Source organism: Aquarana catesbeiana, linkage group LG04, assembly GCF_042186555.1.
Source record: "Aquarana catesbeiana isolate 2022-GZ linkage group LG04, ASM4218655v1, whole genome shotgun sequence".
NCBI classification, from domain to species: Eukaryota; Metazoa; Chordata; class Amphibia; order Anura; family Ranidae; genus Aquarana; species Aquarana catesbeiana.
This window is the reverse complement of record NC_133327.1, coordinates 364,283,856-364,306,463: the sequence shown is the minus strand read 5'-3', so window position 1 is coordinate 364,306,463 and position 22,608 is coordinate 364,283,856. Positions and strand designations below refer to the sequence as shown.

The 22,608-nt window shown below is 42.2% G+C and overlaps 1 protein-coding gene across 1 annotated transcript in view; it reads left to right on the top strand.

The window, feature by feature from the left end:
• Positions 1–22,608, top strand: part of ATG5 (autophagy related 5) — a 293,272-nt gene that overhangs the window by 50,584 nt on the left and 220,080 nt on the right. Inside the window, exons 4-5 of the mRNA XM_073627015.1 lie at positions 9,197–9,275; positions 13,753–13,915. Coding sequence (XP_073483116.1) covers positions 9,197–9,275; positions 13,753–13,915 — 242 coding nt within the window. The remainder of the gene's footprint in view (positions 1–9,196; positions 9,276–13,752; positions 13,916–22,608) is intronic.

Genomic DNA, 22,608 nt, shown 5'->3' with positions numbered 1-22,608 from the left:
AGCTATTTGCTGAGAGGCATATTGAGTCCATGGAATATTTTATATTTTGACACAAGTTGCGGGAAAGTGACACTTTTTTTTTTTTTTTTTTTTTTTTTTTTTGCACAAAGTTGTCACTAAATGATATATTGCTCACACAGGCCATGGGCCTATGTGGAATTGCACCCCAAAATACATTTAGCTGCTTCTCCTGAGTATGGGGATACCACATGTGTGGGACTTTTTGGGAGCCTAGCCGCGTACGGGGCCCCGAAAACCAATCACTGCCTTCAGCGTTTTTAAGGGCGTGAATTTTTGATTTTACTCTTCACTGCCTAACACCGTTTCGGAGGCCATGGAATGCCCAGGTGGCACAAAACCCCCCCAAATGACCCCATTTTGGAAAGTAGACACCCCAAGCTATTTGCTGAGAGGCATGGTGAGTATTTTGCAGCTCTCATTTGTTTTTGAAAATGAAGAAAGACAAGAAAAAACTTTTTTTTTTTTTCTTTTTTCAAATTTCAAAACTTTGTGACAAAAAGCGAGGTCTGCAAAATACTCACTATACCTCTCAGCAAATAGCTTGGGGTGTCTACTTTCCAAAATGGGGTCATTTGGGGGGGTTTTGTGCCACCTGGGCATTCCATGGCCTCCGAAACTGTGATAGGCAGTGAAGAGTGAAATCAAAAATTCACGCCCCTTAGAAAGCCTGAAGGCGGTGCTTGGTTTTCGGGGTCCCGTACACGGCTAGGCTCCCAAAAAGTCCCACACATGTGGTATCCCCGTACTCAGGAGAAGCAGCAGAATGTATTTTGGGGTGTAATTTCACATATTCCCATGGCATGTTTGAGCAATATATCATTTAGTGACAACTTTGTGCAAAAAAAAAAAAAAAAAAAAAAAATTTGTCTCTTTCCCGCAACTTGTGTCGCAATATAAAATATTCCATGGACTCGACATGCCTCTCAGCAAATAGCTTGGGGTGTCTACTTTCCAAAATGGGGTCATTTGGGGGGGTTTTGAACTGTCCTGGCATTTTATGCACAACATTTAGAAGCTTATGTCACACATCACCCACTCTTCTAACCACTTGAAGACAAAGCCCTTTCTGACACTTATTTTTTACATGAAAAAGTTTTTTTTTTTTTGCAAGAAAATTACTTTGAACCCCCAAACATTATATATTTTTTTTAAAGCAAATGCCCTACAGATTAAAATGGTGGGTGTTTCATTTTTTTTTTTCACACAGTATTTGCGCAGCGATTTTTCAAACGCATTTTTTGGGGAAAAAACACACTTTTTTAAATTTTAATGCACTAAAACACACTATATTGCCCAAATGTTTGATGAAATAAAAAAGATGATCTTAGACCGAGTACATGGATACCAAACATGACATGCTTTACAATTGCGCACAAACGTGCAGTGGCAACAAAATAAATACATTTTTAAAAGCCTTTAAAAGCCTTTACAGGTTACCACTTTAGATTTGCAGAGGAGGTCTACTGCAAAAATTACTGCCCTCGATCTGACCTTCGCGGCGATACCTCACATGCATGGTGCAATTGCTGTTTACGTTTGACGACAGACCGCCGCTTGCGTTCGCCTTAGCGCAAGAGCAGGGGGCGACAGGGGTGCTTTTTTTTTTTTTTTTTTTTTTCTTTATTATTTTTTTGCTTTTTTATCTTATTTTTAAACTGTTCCTTTCATTTTTTTTTTTTTTAAATATTTTTATTGTTATCTCGGGGAATGTAAATATCCCCTATGATAGCAATAGGTAGTGACAGGTACTCTTTTTTGAAAAAATTGGGGTCTATTAGACCCTAGATCTCTCCTCTGCCCTCAAAGCATCTGACCACACCAAGATCGGTGTGATAAAATGCTTCCCCAATTTCCCAATGGCGCTATTTACATCCGGCGAAATCTAAGTCATAAAATGCTCGTAGCTTCCGGTTTCTTAGGCCATAGAGATGTTTGGAGCCACTCTTGTCTCTGATCAGCTCTATGGTCAGCTGGCTGAATCACCGGCTGCATTCTCAGGTTCCCTGTTGAGACAGGAGAGCCAGAGAAAAACACGGAAGACGGTGGGGGGGCATTCCCTCCCACGGCTTGTAAAGGCAGTCTAGAGGCTAATTAGCCGCTAGGATTGCTTTTACATGAAAGCCGACCGCTGGCTGAAAAGAATGATACCAAGATGATACCTAAACCTGCAGGCATCATTCTGGTATAACCACTCAAAGTTGTGAATGGCGTACCTGAAGACAAAAAAATGGTTAACAATAAAGCACAGTAAACAGTAAAGTATAAATAATTACATACCTGAAAAACAAACATGATAAAACATAATAACAATAACAATAAAACACTGCAGAATAGAATACAGTAAAAAAAGAGCAGAACAATAGAGAGAGAGAATAGAGAGAGAGAACAATAAAACGACAACTATTTTTTTTTAATTTATATATATATTTTTTTTTTTTTACACTTTTTTTGTAACTAACTTTTATAACTGTAACCGGTTCCAGGTTCGGGTCTCTCAAAATGCGATGTCATCTGGAGAGACCCTGTGAAAGTGTGCCTAGTCTGTGCAATGCTGTACCCTACGCTAATACTCAACTAGTGAATGGTAGCGTTCAAAACATTCACCAATGCAAAGACCAGGATTGTCAGGACAGGAGGGACAATAATAGCGGGTGTCACGCCTATATCCGCGCTTGCTGCAGACACAACATCTTTTTTGGGGGTTCGTTGGGTAGGGGTACTCGGGAGGACATAAAGAAAATGCCTCTCATGCAGCCGACTGCATTTGGTTGGGGATGTGAATGGGGGAAGTACGGGCGCTGCAGAAGTGGTGGGTTCCCAATTAGGATTGGCGAATGCAGCAGGAAGGGCACTATGGGCACGACGGGCCTGTGTTTGTCTTCTTGGTGGCAGCGGGACACTACTTGTGCTTGCCACCTCACCAGCTTGAACTGCACTTATGGGACTCGCCACGTCACCAAGTGTTACTGCAGTGCTGGTTTGACTACGACCGGGGTATACTAGGCCGCTGGTGCTTGCCAGTTCAATAAAAAGCTTCCAAAAAAACTGTTAGCGATCGCAGGGATCAGGCCTGACTCTGCGAACGCTGCAGTTATGCGTTTAGTGCCTTGTAAGTGTCAGTGATCGATCGATACTGCACTTGGGTGGGCTGGGCTGGGCCGGGCGGAGGGGCACAACGCAGGTGCTAGCAGGTATCTGGGCTGATCCCGCTAACACTGCGTTTTTGGGAACCCTAAACTGCTGGGGACGCTAGTATAGATCTGATCGGACCAGATATTGATCCGATCAGATACTATACCACTAAGGGAGGTGTACGGTGCGTGCGTGGGTGTTAGCGGTACTGGCGCTAACCTGACGCTGCCTGGTGCTTGCTTGCCAGTTCACCAAAATGCTACCAAAAAAACTGTTAGCGATCGCAGGGATCAGGCCTGACTCTGCGAACGCTGCAGTTATGCGTTTAGTGTTTTGTAAGTGACAGTGATCGATCGATACTGCACTTGGGTGGGCTGGGCGGAGGGGCAAAACGCAGGTGCTAGCGGGTATCTGGGCTGATCCCGCTAACACTGTGTTTTTGGAAACCCTAAACTGCTGGGGACGCTAGTATAGATCTGATCAGATCAGATATTGATCCGATCAGATACTATACCACTAAGGGAGGCGTATGCTGCGTGCGTGGGTGTTAGCGGTACTGGCGCTAATCTGACGCTGCCTGGGGCGACGCATATCACCGCCGGGCGATCAGGGGGCTAAACCTTTATTAGGTAATAAACGGCGGGTGCCCTGACACTATAAAAAATAAACGAACTAACCTGCGTCACCCGTAACGGTTATACGGTGATCAGTGGTGAAAGGGTTAACTAGGGGGCAATCAAGGGGTTAAAACATTTATTAGATAGTATATGGGGGTCCCTGTCACTATAAAACGCTGACGGCGAACCTAAATATTTACCTCACTAACTAGCGTCACCAGCGACACTAATACAGCGATCAGAAAAATGATCGCTTAGCGACACTGGTGACAGGGGGTGATCAAGGGGTTAAAACTTTATTAGGGGGGGTTAGGGGGGTACCCTAGACCTAAAGGGGGGTAATACTCACTGTCCCAACACTGTAACTGTCACAAACTGACACCAATACAGTAATCAGAAAAAAAAAAAAAAAAAACCTGCTGGTGTCAGTTTGTGACAGGGGGGGGGGGATCGGGGGGGGGGATCGGGGTGTTTTGTGTGCCTGGCATGTTCTACTGTGTGTGTAGTGTGTTGGTGCACTCACATTGATGTCTTCTCCCCTCGGCGCTGGAACGGAAACTACCGAGCCGAGGGGAGATGACATCATTTCCTTTGCTGCTGTTTAGCATACAGCAGCAAAGGAGTGTTCCCATTGGCCGGCGGCGATCGCGAGGGGGGGGCCACGAACGGATGGCCTCCCCCTCATCTCGGATCGCCGGGGAACAGAACGGGACCGCTTCGGGCACCGGGGGGGGGTCCGATCGGACCCCCCACCCGCTAGAGGCAAATCACGTACATGTACGTGATTTTGCCTGCCCGTGCCGCCTTGCCGACGTAAATCGGCGTTAGGCGGTCCTTAAGTGGTTAAGAACTAAGACATTGAGGTCTTCTATGGTGTGGTCCGATTGTGAGAAATGATGTCCCACAGGTGTGCATAAACTGTCTTCTTTATGTTCTTTGATGGTATGTCTGTGCAAATTCATCCTCGCTTGCACAGACATACCATCAAAGAACATAAAGAAGACAGTTTATGCACACCTGTGGGACATCATTTCTCACAATCGGACCACACCATAGAAGACCTCAATGTCTTAGTTCTTAAAGGGAATTTCAGAACTATCCAGGAAAGGAAAACGTTTGAACTAAGAATGATACTTCTTTTTGACACGAAGAATAATGGCCTGAATTTAGATATTGGTTTCCTTACACATTATGCTAAAGTTTTACGACCGCTCTGTGATTAGTATCCCCCCCCCCCCCCCTACATTCCCCCCTAGCTCTCCCTCTGTCTTATCTCACTAACTCTGCTGCTATCTTTATTACCATTGATTTGTATGTGTTTGGTTTTCCCTTTTTTTTTTTTTCTTTCTTCTTTAACATTCTGCTTAAAAATTTGTGAATCAGTACTGCTTGGACCTTGAAGAAGGGGACATACCCCGAAAGCTTGTCCTGAAAAATTGTATGTTAGTGCAAATAAAAAAAGTATCACGGACAGTACTCAATTTTCTCTGTCACAATTGCATTAATACGGCTACAACAAATCAAGTAAGATTAAAAATGAAATATATAGTGTTTTTGGTCTGTGGTGCTCAGGTGCAGTGTACCGTATATACTCGAGTATAAGTCGTTCCGAGTATAAGTCGAGGCCCTAATTTACCACAAAAAAATGGGAAAAACTTAGTGACCCGAGTATAAGACGAGGGTGAGAAATGCACAGCTACTGTAAGTGGAAAAGAGGGTCAACAATGCCCATTTGCATGCCTCACTGTGCCCATTTGCAGCCATAGGTCCCCCGAACTTCAAACTCGGTAGTTAAGGGTTCCTAGATGCCCCCTAGCTGCAGCCAAAATTTGGGGTCTCTGAATTCAAATGGTCCCGAAATGACATTGCTGCAGATGGACACAGTTGACCGATTTTGGGGCCCCGTATCTCGGGGAACCCCAAATTTGGTGTGCAAACTCAGTGGAACTAGCACCATAAAATAACCAAAGCTGGGGTTTCTAGCACCAAGTGTCCCCCAGATACAGGGCCCCAAAAATCGGTTCAGAAAATGTCAAGCACTTTTCTGCAGCAGAGAATGACATTTTCCGAACTGGCTTTGGTGCCCCGTATCTCGGGGCTACTTGGTCCTAGGAACCCCAGCTTTGGATATGTTGTGGTACCAGTTCCACTGGGTTTGCACACCAAATTTGGGGTTCCTAGCACAAAGTGGCCCTGAGATACGGGGCCCCAAATTCGGTTCGGAAAATGAAATTTTTTGCTGCAGAAAAGTGCTCGACTCGAGTATAAGTCGAGGAGGGCACTTTCAGCACAAAAAAATGTGCTGAAAAACTCGTCTTATACTCGAGTATATACGGTAGTTCTATTTTAACCAGTTTGTAATTAGATCTGAATGAGGTGCTTTAGAATACCTGCTTTGAATCTAAAATAGGGGTAGTGTGTCAGCATCTTCACGTAAAGATGAAAGTGGCTGGCTGTCTTCCTGCTTTACTAAAGGTTTCCAGCACCAAGATCTTCCTAGTCGTACTTCCTGTTATTGAATTGGTGAATGCATATATATATACATGCACATATATACAATACTGTTCAAATGTTTTAGGCAGGTGTGGAGCAATGCTGTAAAGTAAGAATGCTTTCAAAAATTTATATTTGAATTTTTTTTTTCTTTTTTATCAATCTACAAAATGCAAAGTGAGCGAACAGAAGAAAAATCTAAATACAATTAATATTTGGTGTGAGCTTCAAGCCAGCATCAGTTCTTAAACTTGCACAAAGTCAGGGATTTTGTAGGATTAGAGTCAGGTGTATGATTAATCAGTTATACCAAGCAAGTACCAGTGATCATCGCTTTCATATGCAAGTTGAAACAGTCATTAACGGAAATAGAAACAGCTGTGTAGAAGGCTTAAAACTGGGTGAGGAACAGCCAAACTCTGCTACTAAGCTGAGGTTGTATAAGGCAGTTTCATGTCACAGGTCATACACCATGGTAAGACAGAGCACAACAACAAAACACAAGGTAGTTATACTGTATCAGCAAGGTCTTTCCCGGTCAAAGATTTCAAAGCAGACTGCGGTTTCAAGATGTACTGATCAAGCTCTTTTGAAGAAGCACAAGAAACTGACTACGTTCAGGACCATAGCTGCAGTGGTCGGCAAAGGAAACCTAATGCAGCAAATGAAAGACACATGATGCTTTCTTCCCTTTGACATCTGAAGATGTCGAGCAGTCCCATCAGCACAGAACTGGTTGAAACCAGTGGGACCTAGGTACACCCATCTGTCTGGGGAAGACCGGCCAGAAGTGGTCTTCATGAAAGAATTGCGGTCCAAAAAAAAGCCCAACCTCCGACGTGGAAACAAGGCTGAGCATCCCAACTATGCACCAAAACATAGGAACTGGGGCAAAGGAAAAAGGCAGCATGTGCTTTGGACTGAGGAGTTGAATTCTGAAATATTTGGTTGTAGCAGGAGGCAGTTTGGTCGTGGGAGGGCTGGAGAGTGGCATAATAATGAGTGTCTGCAAGCAACAGTGAAGCATGGTAGAGCTTCCTTGCATGTTTGTCGCTTCATTTCTGCAAATGCAGTTGGAGATTTGGTCGGAATTAACCACTTACGGACCCCCGCACGCCGATATACGTCCTAACTTTGAAGAGGAATATCGTTGTTATGGCAGAAGCTAGCTGCCATAACCCCGGTATCCTCTTCTTCGTCTCTTCGATTTTATCGGCGGCGGGAGAGGGGCCCCCCTCCGCCGCTTACCGGATCCGTCGGCAGCAGCAGAGGCGATCGGATGTTTCCCCTTGCTGGGTATGGAGATGAGTGAGGGGAAGATGGCCCCCACCCCTCTCCATAACATTGCAGGGCGCAAGCTCTAAAAGGGCCATTTTTTTCTTATAATTTTTTTAAATGACAAAATTTATTTATTTATTTATTTTTTATTGCATTTTAGTGTAAATATGAGATCTGAGGTCTTTTTGACCCCAGATCTCATTTTTAAGAAGTCCTGTCATGCTTTTTTTCCTATTACAAGGGAGGTTTTCACACTGAGGCGCTTTACAGGCGTTTTTGCACCAAAAATAGTGCCTGTAAAGCTCCTCTCCTGTCACTCAAGTGCTTTCATGCTGGGGCAGTTAGCTTGCGGGACGTTAAAAAAAAGTCCTGCAAAGACCTGCAAGCAGCACCTTTTGGGGCGATATACACCACTCCTAAAACGCCCCTGCCAAATGAATGGGCACTGCTGCTGAAGCACCTGCAAAGCGCTTCAGGCAGTGGCACTGCATTGGCGGTATAAACCCCTTCTTCGGCCGCTAGCGGGGGTTAAAAGCGTCCGAAAAGCGCCACTAAAATGATGTTAAAGTGCTGCTAAAACTAGCAGCGCTTTACCACCGATGCTCTCACCGCCCCAGTGTGAAACTGCCCTTAGGTTCAGTACCTTCCTCACTGATTCACTAAGTGAACCCCAGTGTGAAAGCCAGAGTGCGCTTGCAGGACACGAAAAAAAGTCCTACAAGCAGCATCTTTGGGCGGTGCGGGAGCTCTGTATTTAGCGATTCTAAACCGCCCTTGCCATTGAAATCAATGGCCAGCGCTGCTGAGGCGCCTGCAAAGCGCTTTGGCAGAGGCACTTTGTGGGCCCTTTTAACCCTTTTTCGGCTGCTAGCGGGGGTTAAAGAGGAGTTCCCATTTTAAAAACAAAACTTAAAGTCAGCAGCTACAAATACTGCAGCTGCTAACTTTTAATAATTGGACACTTACCTGTCTGTCCCATGGTCCAGCGATGCGGGGGATAGAAGCTCCGCTCGTCTCCCCCTCCGTTCAGCGGTGCCGGCATTGCAACTGTGGGCACCCACTGCGCATGCACGAGCGACGCTGTGCGCCGTGATTGGCCACTCAGTTATCTGGGACCTGTAATGTGTCCCAGATGATTGACAAGAGGGAGGGGGCAGAGCTAAGCCCTTCCTGCGCCAAGGGGAAGTGATGTCACCAGCCCAGGCACTGAAGGAGGCAGACTACGAGGGACCCCCTATGAACCATTTAGAGGTGAGTAAAAAAACAAATTTTTTTCCAAATGTTTTTTTTTAGGAACGTTCATGCTTTTTTTTTTTTTTTTCTTTTTTTCGGTGGAACACCACTTTAAAAGCACCCCACTAGTGGCCAAAAAAAGCACAGGGAGATGAAATACTTAATCAAGAACTACCTGTGTCTCCTGCATGGTTGTGCAGAGTAAGAAAATATTTTAAATCTGATTGACTGCACAGAATTACAAATCCTTTGGCAGGTAAACCAATGAACATGTATGCATTTTATTTTTTCCCTGAGGTTTGATTGGATTTAAATGGGGAGATACAAACAGTGCATAGTGGAGTTCTTTAAATATTTTCTACAACTCCTTTAATATATTTTGTGTTAATTGTAGCATCTAAACTGCTGCTGTTTTGTTTCAGGCATTACCCAATTGGTTTACTTTTTGATCTACATGCAGCAAATACATCTTTACCTTGGGGCATCACTGTCCACTTTAAGGTATGTTTTCAGCTTTCCTTATGTTATAGTAGTATAGTATCTATATCAGCATCTACTTTTTTCATTATAACTTGTTTCTTTATCATCTTTACTTAGCTAAAAAAAAAGAACAATTTTACATTTTAAAAAGCATGTTTTTGTATTTCAAGCTTTCCTTTAAGTAAGCCTGATTCTGCCATTGCAAAATTTTCCAACAGGATCTGTACATTTGGATCAAGTAAAAACCTAATTTGCTGACTAACTTTCTTTGTGTGGGAGCTTTCTTAAGCACGAAAGTGATAAGTTAAAAACAAACCTAAGATTATTTTAGTGTAGTCATCTCAGAATCTGTCATTTAGGACATGACTTAACATGTTTTTTGCTCTCTGTTTTAACTAAGCTCGATAACATCCAAACCGTTGATGAAAACCACTGTACTTTTCGATACTAGCAGCACTTTAGCCTCCCTTTCAGTATAGTGAGCTGTGGCTATAGTTCTGAGTCACTCATTCCATCATGCTGCACACATAGTACTTGTACTGTCTATTATTTCCCCCCCGTTTTTTCTTTCTCTTCGCTGATGAAAGGTAATGAAAAGGTAATACTAGTGATAAAAAGAATTACAATAAAATAGAAATAAATGGTCAGCGGTACCTGATGTCAGCTACACCCCAATAGGTATATGTTTAAATCTGATGCTTCTGTAAAAATGTCTCTTGTATGTGGACAAGAGAGTGTAATATGTAATGATTCAATTTCATACATATTGTTATATAATCTCCATTTTCAGTAACCACTGACTAAAATCCCATTTTTGAGAGTAGTTTTGTGATTTAAAAATCCCAGGTGTTCAGCTATGTGAAAAATTAAAACAAGAGGTATAGGTTAGGACTTTATATGAGACCATGACCATCCGGTACACAGGTCTCCATCCAATTATATCTGAGAAAAATAAGGGGACTAGGGGAAAAAAGGGGGGACAATGGGGACTTTATATGAAACACATCACTAGGGCAGGCTGAGTCATCAGATGTAAAAAAATGTAAATTTATTGATACCACATGAGAAACAAGGTGCAATAGATGATGCTCGCATATAGTCAGTAAATAAGATACAAAGTATGTAAAACATGGCAGTAGAACATATAATAGTAGCATAGTAACATGTTATACATTGTAACATAGGTAGATTGCAGCATCATCAAAATTACACCCCACATGTGTATACGTAATTCATATTGTATTAAAATCCAACTGATGGCTAAAACACTAAGATGCCCATGGTAGATACATATTCGTTGTGACATGTCAAGAAGTTATGAATGTTCAGTTGTATTGCTCGACACGTTTCGTGGAAGTTTGTCCACTCATCAGGAGCAGCTATCTGGAAATATCTAGAGTAACGTATAAAGTAGTAAGTAATAATATTTAATTACAACAGGAAGAGGGGAAGCAAAACCGCTAGTCCTAACACTCTTACCTGTAGATATATGGTATAATAGTAGTAGGGCATATATAGGAAAGTTCATGATGATAGGAGATAACCAGGGGTGGACACAACAACCCCACGGGAGCTGAGGAGGCAACCAAGAGGCGGCAGGGCGAGGCAGCTCAGGACGCCGTAGAGCAATGGGTAGTGAAAAAGTTCACCTAGGTTTCCAACATGGTGTGTAAAATAGAGCATTGACCCAAGGTAACTGTAGATAAATAAAATAAAATACGTATAGGTAAAAAACAAGTGATGTTGGATGACCACTAGGTGGAAGATCAAGTGTGGGACAAGGTGAAGTGACAGTGAAGTGAACATAGGAAAAACAGACAGATAGTGTCCGGGAAACCGGTGGAGTGAAGGAACAAAGAGAGCCCATCACAGCACCAAACGAACAAGGTGAAGGGATAGTGCAAGGCAGGTAGAGTGAGGACGGGTGTATATATTCTCATGTGGTATCAATAAATTTACATTTTTTTTTTTACATCTGATGACTCAGCCTGCCCTAGTGATGTGTTTCATATAAAGTCCCCATTGTCCCCCCTTTTTTCCCCTAGTCCCCTTATTTTTCTATGTGAAAAATTAGGCCAAGTATTCCTTATCCCACCCACTGTAAGTGGCGTACTACCTACTTAGTGTTTCCTTACCAAATGATAAACAAAATCCTGCAATGCTTCCTTTAATCCAAAATAACCTCTAAATTGACAGATACAGATTATCAGAGTTACCAGAGTCTTGTCCCCTTCGGTAGACAACTCAGATTTTGACCACTGTCTCCTCATCCTATGATGGTTGTCCAGTACAGCTTGAGGCACTGTGCCACATTCCCAGCTGCCTTCATCCGGTATACCCTACCTTTCTACTTTAACTTTTTTTTTTTTTTTTTCAATTTTTTTCTTCTATTATAACATTTACACTAGCTTAGGGTGAAGACCTTGGCTACATTTTTTTAACCTATCTCCTTAGTTGAGAATACGCAATTATTTTTTATTTATGCAATTTAATTTCACCCTAACCCTTCCCATCATTGAAAAAGTTTTTCTAAGCTATCCATATATACTTTATGGTAAGGCTGCTCAAAAGATGTTTCAATTCCTATGCTGCAGTTTTGTCATTTGAAATTGTGTGCAAAGGGTGGTTTTCTTCTGTTGTTATTAAAATGTTTTTGATGAACAGAAACGATAATGGAAGCAAAAGACGGCTTTGCTGGCTAATGGCAATTTATCATTTATTTGTTTCTAAGTAGTTGATTGATGTCTTTCATAAAAATGCAAAAGAGAGCATCATTTTAGTAGTGAAAACTATTAATGATGCATAGCATTCTTTTAAAAACGAGTATTAAAGCGGGGGTCTGCACCCCTTGGATTGCGGGCAGATGACAGGTAGATTGTGTTCCTTCTTTGCAGATCCCCAAAACCTGAATAGGAGGGGCGGCATTGACTGCACTGATTCCCTATATATATCACCTGTGGCAGCTGAATGCTGGATTCACCTCCTCTACCTCCCACTGGCATTCAACTGCCACAGCAGGAGGAAAATACAGGGGTCAGTGCAGTAAATGCTGCCCCCGCCACCCCTCCTGTCCAGATTTCCCTTCTTTCTGCTGCTTGATCCCACCTGTGTGTTCCCCTAGTCCCCCCATCTCTGTAGGGCTGCTGGCTTCCCCTCCTCTCGTTTCCCGATGGCTGCTGCTGCGGATCTTCAGGATGGAGAGTGGGGAATGTGACGGTAAATATCATTTACCAGCCCTTTCCTTTTGTAAATAAAAACAGTGAGTGAGCTGTATTGCTCACTCACTGTGTTCATAACTGAAGCACAGTAAACAGTGTTTAGAGTGCTGCAGTTTGTGAATGAATAAGAAGCTGTTCTGTACAGAGCTATTCCTGTTCATTCATTCTGTGCAGCTGAGGCTGAGGACACAGTCCTCAATCTCCTTACTCTGTCTCAAAAATGAGACATCAGGGGTCTGTTTAGAGGCCTGATATTTCACCAAAACCTCCAACAGGGCTGCTAAAATAATTGTAAAAAATAATAAGAAGAAGAATAAAAAATAAAAAACTGACACCACCCACTGCTCTACTGACACCATCCACTGCCACACCGGCACAATCCTCTGCCTTACTGACAAAAGCCATTCTTGGAAAAGAAAAGACAAAGTCAACTGCCCTATTGACATTGTCTACTGCTTTACTTACTTACGTTGTCCCCTGCCCTACTGACTGACACTGTCTACTGCTCTACTTACTGAAACTGTCTACTGCTCTACTGACTGACACTGTCCACTGCCCTATTGACACTCTCCACTGCCCTACTGACTGACACTGTCTGGGCTGGGCTGTGTGTGGTAATTTTGTTGAGAGCTACGAAGAGTAAGTCTATGTAAGGGTCTTATACAAACATGAAGGAAAAGCAAGTGAGTTAGGGAATAGCAAATCAAGTGGAAACTGAGGCAAAGAATAAGGTAAGTAGGTGGGGAGTGTGAGCGCACCCCAGGGGTCAGACAGACAGGATAGAGGAGGAGAACTTGCTGCTGAAGCCTCAATGGCAGAAAAATGCCCCAATGGCAAAAAATAAGATTCAAACTTGGGCATTACATTATTAAAGTAACCTTCACAGTAAAAGGATGTGCTGAATAAGCACTTATGCCTCTTTTCCACTGAGCGGATCGGTTCGGTACGCTATTTTGAGTGTTTCCATTATGAAAGTGGTCCATACAACCGAACCGCACCATTCAGGGTCCTGCTTCAGATGTGGGGCCATAGAAAATGGTACAGTTTGGTTAGGGTGGAGCTACGATACATTCCACTGATTGGTGGACATGTGACGCCGTGCTAGGCATTTTTTCTAAACCCACGTATGGCCCCTGTCGGTCCGACTTGCAGTGGAAACGCTCACCTGAATAGGCCGGACCATTCTAGGCCTTCCAAACTGTACCGACCCGAACCGATCCGCTCAGTGGAAACGAGGCATTAGACTATGACGTGTGTTAACAGATGTTTTTTATTTGCAGAGTTTTCCATCAAAAGACCTCTTGCATTGCCAATCAAAAGATGTGATTGAAGCACACTTTATGTCTTCTGTGAAGGAAGCCGATGCTTTGAAACACAAAAGCCAAGTTATCAATGAAATGCAGAAGAAGGACCATAAACAGTTGTGGATGGGTTTGCAGAATGGTATGTATCTTGCTCATCTTTGTTGGTCTCAATAACTCTTGTTGTTTTCACTATGATGGGAAACATATTGGGAAAACCACAATTAACACTTTTGTTTTTAAGTTATGCATTCTGTATTTTTACAATTTTTTTTTTTTTTTATATACTGATTGCATTTAAAGATAAATAAATTTTACGTCTGCCATCGCAGTGTGAATCAGAATAACAGAGAACATCTAGAAATGATCTCTTAGACCCCTTTCACACTGGAGGCGTTTTTCAGGTGTTTTAGCGCTAAAAATAGCGCCTGTAAAGCGACTGAAAGACGTCTCTCAATGCTCCCCAGTGTGAAAGCCAGAGTGCTTTCACATTGGTGCGCTGCGCTGGCAGGACGTTAAAAAAAGTCCTGAAAGTAGCGTCTTTGGGGCGGTGGAGGAGCGGTGTATACACCGCTCCTCCACCGCCCCTGCCCATTGAAATGAATGGGCACCGCTGCCGAAGTGCCTGCAAAGCGTCAGCAGCCCTACACGGGCGCTATTAACCCTTTCTTCAGCTGCTAGCGGGGGTTAAAAGCGCCCCGCTAGCGGCTGAAAAATGCAGCTAAAACTAGCGGCGCTTTACCGCTAACGTGGCAGGCTGCTCAGTGTGAAAGGGCTCTAAAAGTAGAGCCACTGAGAGCCTGAAACGGCCGCTCCCCGCCCCTCCACAGCTCAGTGCTCCAGTGAACGTGGAGAAGCAGAACAGAGAGCTGCTGGTTGACAGCCAGCAGCTCCTTGCTTGGGGAGCTGTGAGAACCGAGCCATCGGCGATGTTTGATCGCTCGGTTCTCAGTGTAGAGGCGCCGAGGGACAGATGCAGCATCCACCTAGGTAAGTATGAATATGGAAAAACCCCCAAATCCATACTTCTCTTTTAACCCTAAGTAAAAATGTCCCCTCTCCCTTCCTAACACCTATGCTTACCAACCAGTGTAAGAAAGATGTACTGTATATACTTGCCTATTTTCAGCCCACTCCAGTACTGTCATAAAACCTCCCTTGTGTCTGGTGCTTCAGGGCAGTAGAGAGAGCACTCTGACAACGGCTAATAAAGCCTGAAGCAGTGACACCACCCATACTCTTCAATTGCCCATCCATTGTTGGCAGTGCTTCCTCCCCCCACAGCTTTGCTGACACATGGAAGCGGGGATCATAGGTGAGTATACACATCTTTCCTTCACGTTTTACGAGTAGTTAGGGTTAAAGCTAAGCTATACCCATAACAACTTGATAAAAAAATTATTCTTTAGCAAGGAACTTACATTCCACATTATTATTTATGCAACCAGATTGAGTGTGTGCTGTAAATCCCATCAGTTTTCATGCACGTATGGTGTGAACGACCCCCTAAGGATAGGGGGGTGTAATTCCGCTTTAGCCTCGTTCGCACCATGGTGCAGAGACGTCAGTTTTTCTGCATGCGTTCTGCAAGAGTGCAATAAAACAATTGTTCTCTAAATGCCCTGTTCACACCACAGCACTGGTATCAAGTGCAGATTTTTTCTGCGCAGAAAAAAACTGACATGACATCATGTGTGTGAATACATGCCCTATTATAACTGATAGACATGAAAATTGATGTCAGCATGCCTAAAAAATGATTTAAACTGATGTCTCAGCAAGTGAAATCTAAATGGTTTTCTCTTCAGTTCCCATCAGTTTTCATGCATGTACGGTGTGAACAAGCTCTTCAAGCGGTCTGCAGATCGGCCACTACAAATTCTGCACTGCCTAATGCCCCGTACACACGGTCGGATTTTCCGATGGAAAATGTCCGATCGGAGCGTGTTGTCGGAAATTCCGACCGTGTGTGGGCTCCATCGGACATTTTCCATCGGATTTTCCGACACACAAAGTTGGAGAGCAGGAGATAAGGACAAAAAGTTTTGGCTCTAAGCTGTAGCATAAAGCTCAGACCAAAACCTATGGATTCTGTAAGTCTGTGGAGAGGTAGGTGGAGCCCCTGCCCCTTTATTCTCCTGCAATGTGTTTTATTTTTTTCCCACTGGAAAACCCTTGTAAGTGCAAACAAGATGGGTGAAAAACTCTGAAGATGTCCCTCATCATGTATTTTATTTGCTACTTTCAGTATGAAGTATTTATTGTACTTAAAGTGGAACTTTAATAAAAAAATAAATCCTGCTAGATAACTTCAGGTTGGCCCCTTTAGCAATCGGTTAGCAATTCTGGCATTCCAAGAATGTAACTGTCTTTTGAAACCAGTAAATTGATGGGTTTAGTTCCGCTTTATGATTTACTGCGGGGCTCTGGGCTTCAGCAAAATGGCAGCCTCCAGCAAGAAGACATAGGAACAATGTTGGAGGCAATTTACAGCACACACTAATTTTGGTAGTATAATTATTCATGTGGAATGAATGTTCCTTGCTAAAGAACAATATTTTTTATCAAGTTGTTATGGGTAAAGTTCCACTTTAAGGTGGAGTTTTAAGTGAACCCTTCAGTAACTTCTCTGTCTCTGTATATTACATAATCTGTTCCTGACATGTCACAGTAACAATTTAATTTTTCAAAAACTCCTTACCTTTTATCATTTAAAATATGTCCTTGAGCCTCAGTCAGTGACTTTACTTAGGCTGAGAAGGTGTCATCAGTCTGCTGCAGGTAGGAGGATGCATTTCCTCAGTCTCCTTACCCCTTGTGTTTAGACTGCAACATTGTAAATTTGTAGCAAGACACAAGGGAGCAGTGGCTGAGCTGTGTCAGACATTTGTGGACACAGTCCAGTAAGTAGATGATGACCCTGGATAGTACCTAAATAAATATGGCTCTATCAAATAGAAAAAAAAGCAGATGAAGGTATTGCCAAGGGAAATACTGAGATCTCTAACATTTTAATACATTTCTGGAAGGGTCGCATTTACAAATTACTTAGCAAATATCACTGAACATGGCAAAATATATCCAACTTTAGGTCCTCTTTGTAGTGTATTAAGTGATCAGATATGTTAAGCTATTGCTGCAGTGTTCTCTTTTGTTTTTTGATATTATATTTAGTAGAGATTTGGTGATTATCTGCTGCAGAGAACTTAAGATGGCAACACACACAATCTTAACAGAGTACTCCATCTATGTTATACAGCACAGATAGACCAGCCTCCCACTCTGCCTATTGTATTGTGACAGCCTGGGGTAGGATAAAGTGTGGGCAGGAGGGGCGACTGCTCTAGGCACTGTAGCATCATGTGAGGTAGGGGGCCACCATGAGGTGATGGGGGGAGGGGATTTGTGTTGGGTGGGGGAATTTGGGGGGCAGCAGGAGGTAAGAATTGTCTAGGAGGGAAAATAAAGGGAGGGGGAGTGCTAGGAAAGGTGATTTGGGGGGATTTGTGTTGGATGGGAAAAATGATTTGTACTAGAAGAAGTGATATGGTAGAGGGAATTTGTGCTGGGAGGGAAAATTGGGGTTGGGGGGGGGGGGGGGGGGGGCGGTATGAGGGGTAGAGGATTTGTGCTAGGAGAAGTGATTTTTTTTCCTTTTTTTGGAGGGGGTGGGGGGTATATGTGCTGGGGGGATTTGAGGAGCAGGGTGATGGGGGGGCAAAGATTTTGTGCTTGGAGGGGTAATTTCAGCAGGGGGAGGATTTGTCCTGAGAGGAGGGGAAATTTTATTCTTATTCAAATCCACAGGGTGGATTTGATTTAAATCAAGTCTATTTAAATCACTAGTAGATAGGCTTGATTTAAATCAACTCAATTTGAATCATAATTTTTTAAGAGCAACTGTCATGTCTGTCCTGCAGCAGCTCCTCCTCTGACCCGCTGTTGACTCACCGACAGTCCCATTCACTTTAATGGGACGGCTGGTGATGTGGCGGCAGCAGGGAAGTGAATGCCCGCTAACAGGCGCTGCCCATGATGGATCTGAAATGACAGGTGCTCTTTAAATGTAAGGACTTATTCTTGCTTTTAGTTAGATTCTTTAATATTTGTAAACAAAATGAAGGTTTCCTATTTAGAATAATAAGCTGTCAGGTTAGTAAAACAGCGATATCAGAAGCAATTCAGTCATACAGTTTGAAGTGTACATTGATTTGCAAAACAGTGGGATAATGGCATATTCCTAAACTTTGTTTTATCTCATGGTTGCTGAGAAATTGTGTAAATGCATCAATGCAGTGCATGTTAGCTCAGCTTGCAGAGCTTGGATTCATTGAATGAGTTTGCCAAAAATTTAAATATTGCAGAATTTACAGCCTCATGCTGCATAACTAAGCTCCATTTAATGCTGAATAAACTAAAACATTAACATATCTTAAATGGAAAACTATCTTTAGATAGATTTTTACTTCAAAAGCATTTCATTAAAATAAATATTGCTAAAAATCAAAATAAATCCGATTTTAAATAAAATCAGATTTTTTAGATTTTGTTAAATCATTGGTTTTTTATCCACCCTGTGGGGTAAGAATGCAGATTAGTGCTCAATGAAAACATTTTTTGGGAGTGTGGGGGGGTGGGGGGGGGGATTTTTGCTAGCAAATAATGCTCACACATCTTGGAGGGCGGGGGAGGGCGCACTTTGACATGTTCACCCTGGGCTCTATATGGCCTTGTCCCAGCACTGCTGACAGCCGCCTGTCGCAACTGTCTCGGTACCTGGCCAGCAACTGCATTGAAGAATGTCAGGCGGGGAGAGGGTCGTTATGGCCACACACGTAACAAATTTTTGCTGGTTCCTGATGAACTTTGAAATTTGCATAGTGTATGGCCAGCTTTAGTATGTACACTTACATTAAGTTTATCACGTTCACATACAGTATATGAAAAACACATCATCTTAAAAAAAAACACTTACTAGACAATACATTCAATTTAACACCATAAATTCTATAGCTTGATTACCAGTGTTTGCATTACTTTTAAACAGAAGCTCACAGGAAGATACAATACTGACAGTTAATATTGAGAGTTTCTATCAATTCACACCTTCTCCTTCTCAATATGATGATGCACAGTTTGATGTAAAACACTCTTTCCATTGCACTAGTGTTTACATGGCTGCTAACAGAATTCTGCTTTTGACCATATTGAGATAGAAGTAAGTGCTTTGATTATTGTTCGAATCCTATAAATATTCACACCTTATAACCTTATAACCTTATGACCCTTTGCACACCCAAGTGAAATGTGTAAAATGGGGCAGCTTCTGAGAAGCACAAGACTACCGAAGAAAGCTTGTGGGCTCAGGATGGCATTTGGCGTCTCCCATCTGCTGATCAGCAATGACTCAGATGAGTAGTGACCTCCATCTTTCTGTTGCAGTATGACATATTGTAGAGTTCCAGGTGCAGCAACGCAAAATGCTTAACATTTAGTCATATATTTATCTTCTTTATGTTTGTTTAACCGCTTTGCAGCCTCATTGTGAAATATTTCAGAAAGCCAATTTTACAGAAATTAAATGCACTAAAAGTGATGTATTCTTTTATAGATTAAGGGAAGTGAATGATTGATTTTGGTATATTGTTTTGAATTTACAGAATTAGGCTTGGGTTCACGTCATTGAAAATTGGATGCAGGCTTTCCCCACATCCAATTCGCATGACAGGAGACTGTGACCATCACTAAATAGGGCCGGTTCACACATCTTTGGGACGGCCGAGCGCACAGCAGAAGAGTTGTGTGCTTTAAAGAAAGTGTCTTCTTTTTCTGTGGTCGTAAACATGATTTTGCATCTAGCTATAGTGAATTGGCTATTGATGCTTAAAGCGAAACTCCTCTTTTGTTGAGAAAAAAAACATTCCCCTTTGGGTGATCTATGTACATTGCAAGGATTATAACCTTTGTTGCAGAATCCTACCTTTGGTTAGTCTGAAGAAATCACTGTTTGTTCCTTTGTGCTAAGTGGGTCTAATGGGAGTGGTTTTATAATTATCTGTCAGGTGTGCAGCTGCAGAGCTCTAATGAAGAAAGCTGCTGGGCCTGCATCGCTTTAGACATGTTCCTACTGGGAGCATCTCACCAAAAATGACATTTTTGTTGCAGGGAATGCCTGAAATCTGACTTGTATCTTAGGCAGATTTCTGGGAAAATTGGTGAGCCAATCTCACAAGCAGGAAATTATGTTTCTGTGAGTGGTCAGTACACATTCTGTGTACAGAACAACTCCATGTAGCCATATTGCATTGCATTTTTAGAAAATTAGAGCGGTTGCAGATTGAAAAGGCAATTTTTAATAACATTCAATTACAATATGACTTGTGTTGCAATTGTATACACTATATTATTTCTTATTTGCTATTTTTTTCCCCCATGAAATGGATTTACCCTCTAACATTAAAGGTTACCAGCCACTCTGGCTTCTTGAGCAGACTTAAGTAGACTTTTCGTTGGATATATTACATTACATGCATGCCTGCTAAATAATGTGTAAGTGTAATAACACTTTAATGTGTTTAATGCCTCTCAAACAGATCATCGTACTCCCCAACAATATCTTCATCTTCTTTCTGCCTTTAAAGCCAGTGTCATAGTTTTAAGTTTTGCGTTGTGCCTGCATGTGTTTGCACAGATCAGCCCCTTGTTACTGCCTAACACCCTATGTATGAAGTGTGTTAACAAGAAATTCTCTTCCAGCTGTCGCAGTGAAAAAAGAAACAATAAGGCCTCTTGTACACTGCAGCTTGAAAAAGCTCAATACAGCTTTTTTTTTTTTTTTTTAACTGAGCTACAATACAGCCTATTAATTGTAATGTGCCTATGCACACAGGTGCGTAAACGAGTGCTGTGCATTCTTCAGTAAAAAAATTTAAAATAGAAACATTTGCACTTTTGGTCAGTAATTTACGCCTCATGCGTGCAAATACGCACGATTGCGCACAAATGTGTGCATATACCCATTTACATACTGTGCAGAACAAAAACACGAGCATAAGGTTTTCACGCGTGTGCGTGAATTTGCGTGAAAATACATACAAAAAAAAATTCTGAAAAAGTAGATGCTCAAACAGGAATATCGTGTGCAAGAGGCCTTATGCTGCTTTGTGATAATAAGAAATGTTATCAGCACACTTTTCATAAAAAAGCCCACTTCGACTGCGAGACTGCGAGACAGGCCTTCTCGTCCACATCAGTGCCTGACCTCACAAATGCGCTTCTGGAAGAATGGTTAAACATTTCCATAGACACACTCCTAAACCTTGTGGACAGTCTTCCCAGAAAAGTTGAAGCTGTTATAGCTGCAAAGGGTGGGCCAACCTAATCATGAACCCTATGGACAAAGACTGAGATGCCATTAAAGTGTGTGTGTAAAGGCATCCAATACTTTTGGTAATATAGTGTGTGTATTATGTTTTTTTATTCTTTTTGAGCCCTTTGGCTATGTTCTGTATGCCCAGGCATTGAAGTGGAGCAGCCAGAATCTATTTATTCAACACAACTTTATCATGCATTTTGTTCTAAAAAAAAAATTGGCGATTATATTGTACTTGCAAATTAATTCCATATATACAGTGCATCCGGAAAGTATTCACATCACTTTACTTTTTCTACATTTTATTATGTTACAGCCTTGTTCCAAAATAGATTAAATTCATTATTTTCCTCAAAATTCTACAAACAATACCCCATAATGACAACGTGAAAGAGGTTTGTTTGAAACCTTTTCAAATTTATTCAAAATAAAAATGAAAAAAAATCATACATAATGTAATGTAGTCACAGCCTTTGCTCAATACTTTGTTGAACCACCTTTGACACCAATTACAGCCTCAAGTCTTTTTGAATATGGTGCTACAAGCTTGGCACACCTATTTTTGGGCAGTTTCTCCCATTCTTCTTTGCAGGACATCTCAAGCTCCATCAGGTTGGATGGAGAGCGTTGGTGCACGGCCATTTTCAGATCTCTCCAGAGATGTTCAATCGGGTTCAAGTCTGGGCTTTGGCTGGGCCATTCAAGGACATTCACAGAGTTGTCCCATAGCCACTCCTTGTTATCTTGGCTGTGTGCTTAGGGTCATTGTCCTGTTGGAAAATGAACCTTCACAGCAGTCTGAGGTCCAGAGCACTCTGGAATAGGTTTTCATCAAGGATGTCTCTGTACATTGCTGCATTCATCTTTCCCCAGTTCCTGCTGCTGAAAAACATAATGCTGCCACCACCATACTGCACTGTAGGGATGGTATTGGCCAGGTGATGAGCGGTGCCTGCTTTCCTTCAGACATGACGCTTGCCATTCAGGCCAAAGTGTTCAACTTTGTTTCTTTAGACAGGAGAATTTTGTTTCCAATGGTCTGAGAATCCTTCAGGTGCCTTTTGGCAAACTCCAGGCGGGTTGTCATGGTACCTTTTTTTTTTTTTTTCTTTTTTCAAATAACTTTTTATTAAAGGTTTTGTCATTTTACATACAAAAACCCAAGCAAAAATTAAAGTAAAAAGTTACATACAGAGTTACACAGTAAACAGAACATGTAACCTCAGATATTTATGGTGTTATCTATCAATTTCTACAGAATTAGGCTGTAATGAGCAGGGCCTTCTGATTCCTCCTGTATTGAATCGTATAGTAACTGTACTGTCTGCCCCCATGTTGTAAAGCGCTATGCAAACTGTTGGCGCTATATAAATCCGTTATAATAATAATATAATAGAATTACAAAGCAAAAACTGGCATTAACCACTTCAGCCCCGGAAGATTTGGCTGCTCAATGACCAGGC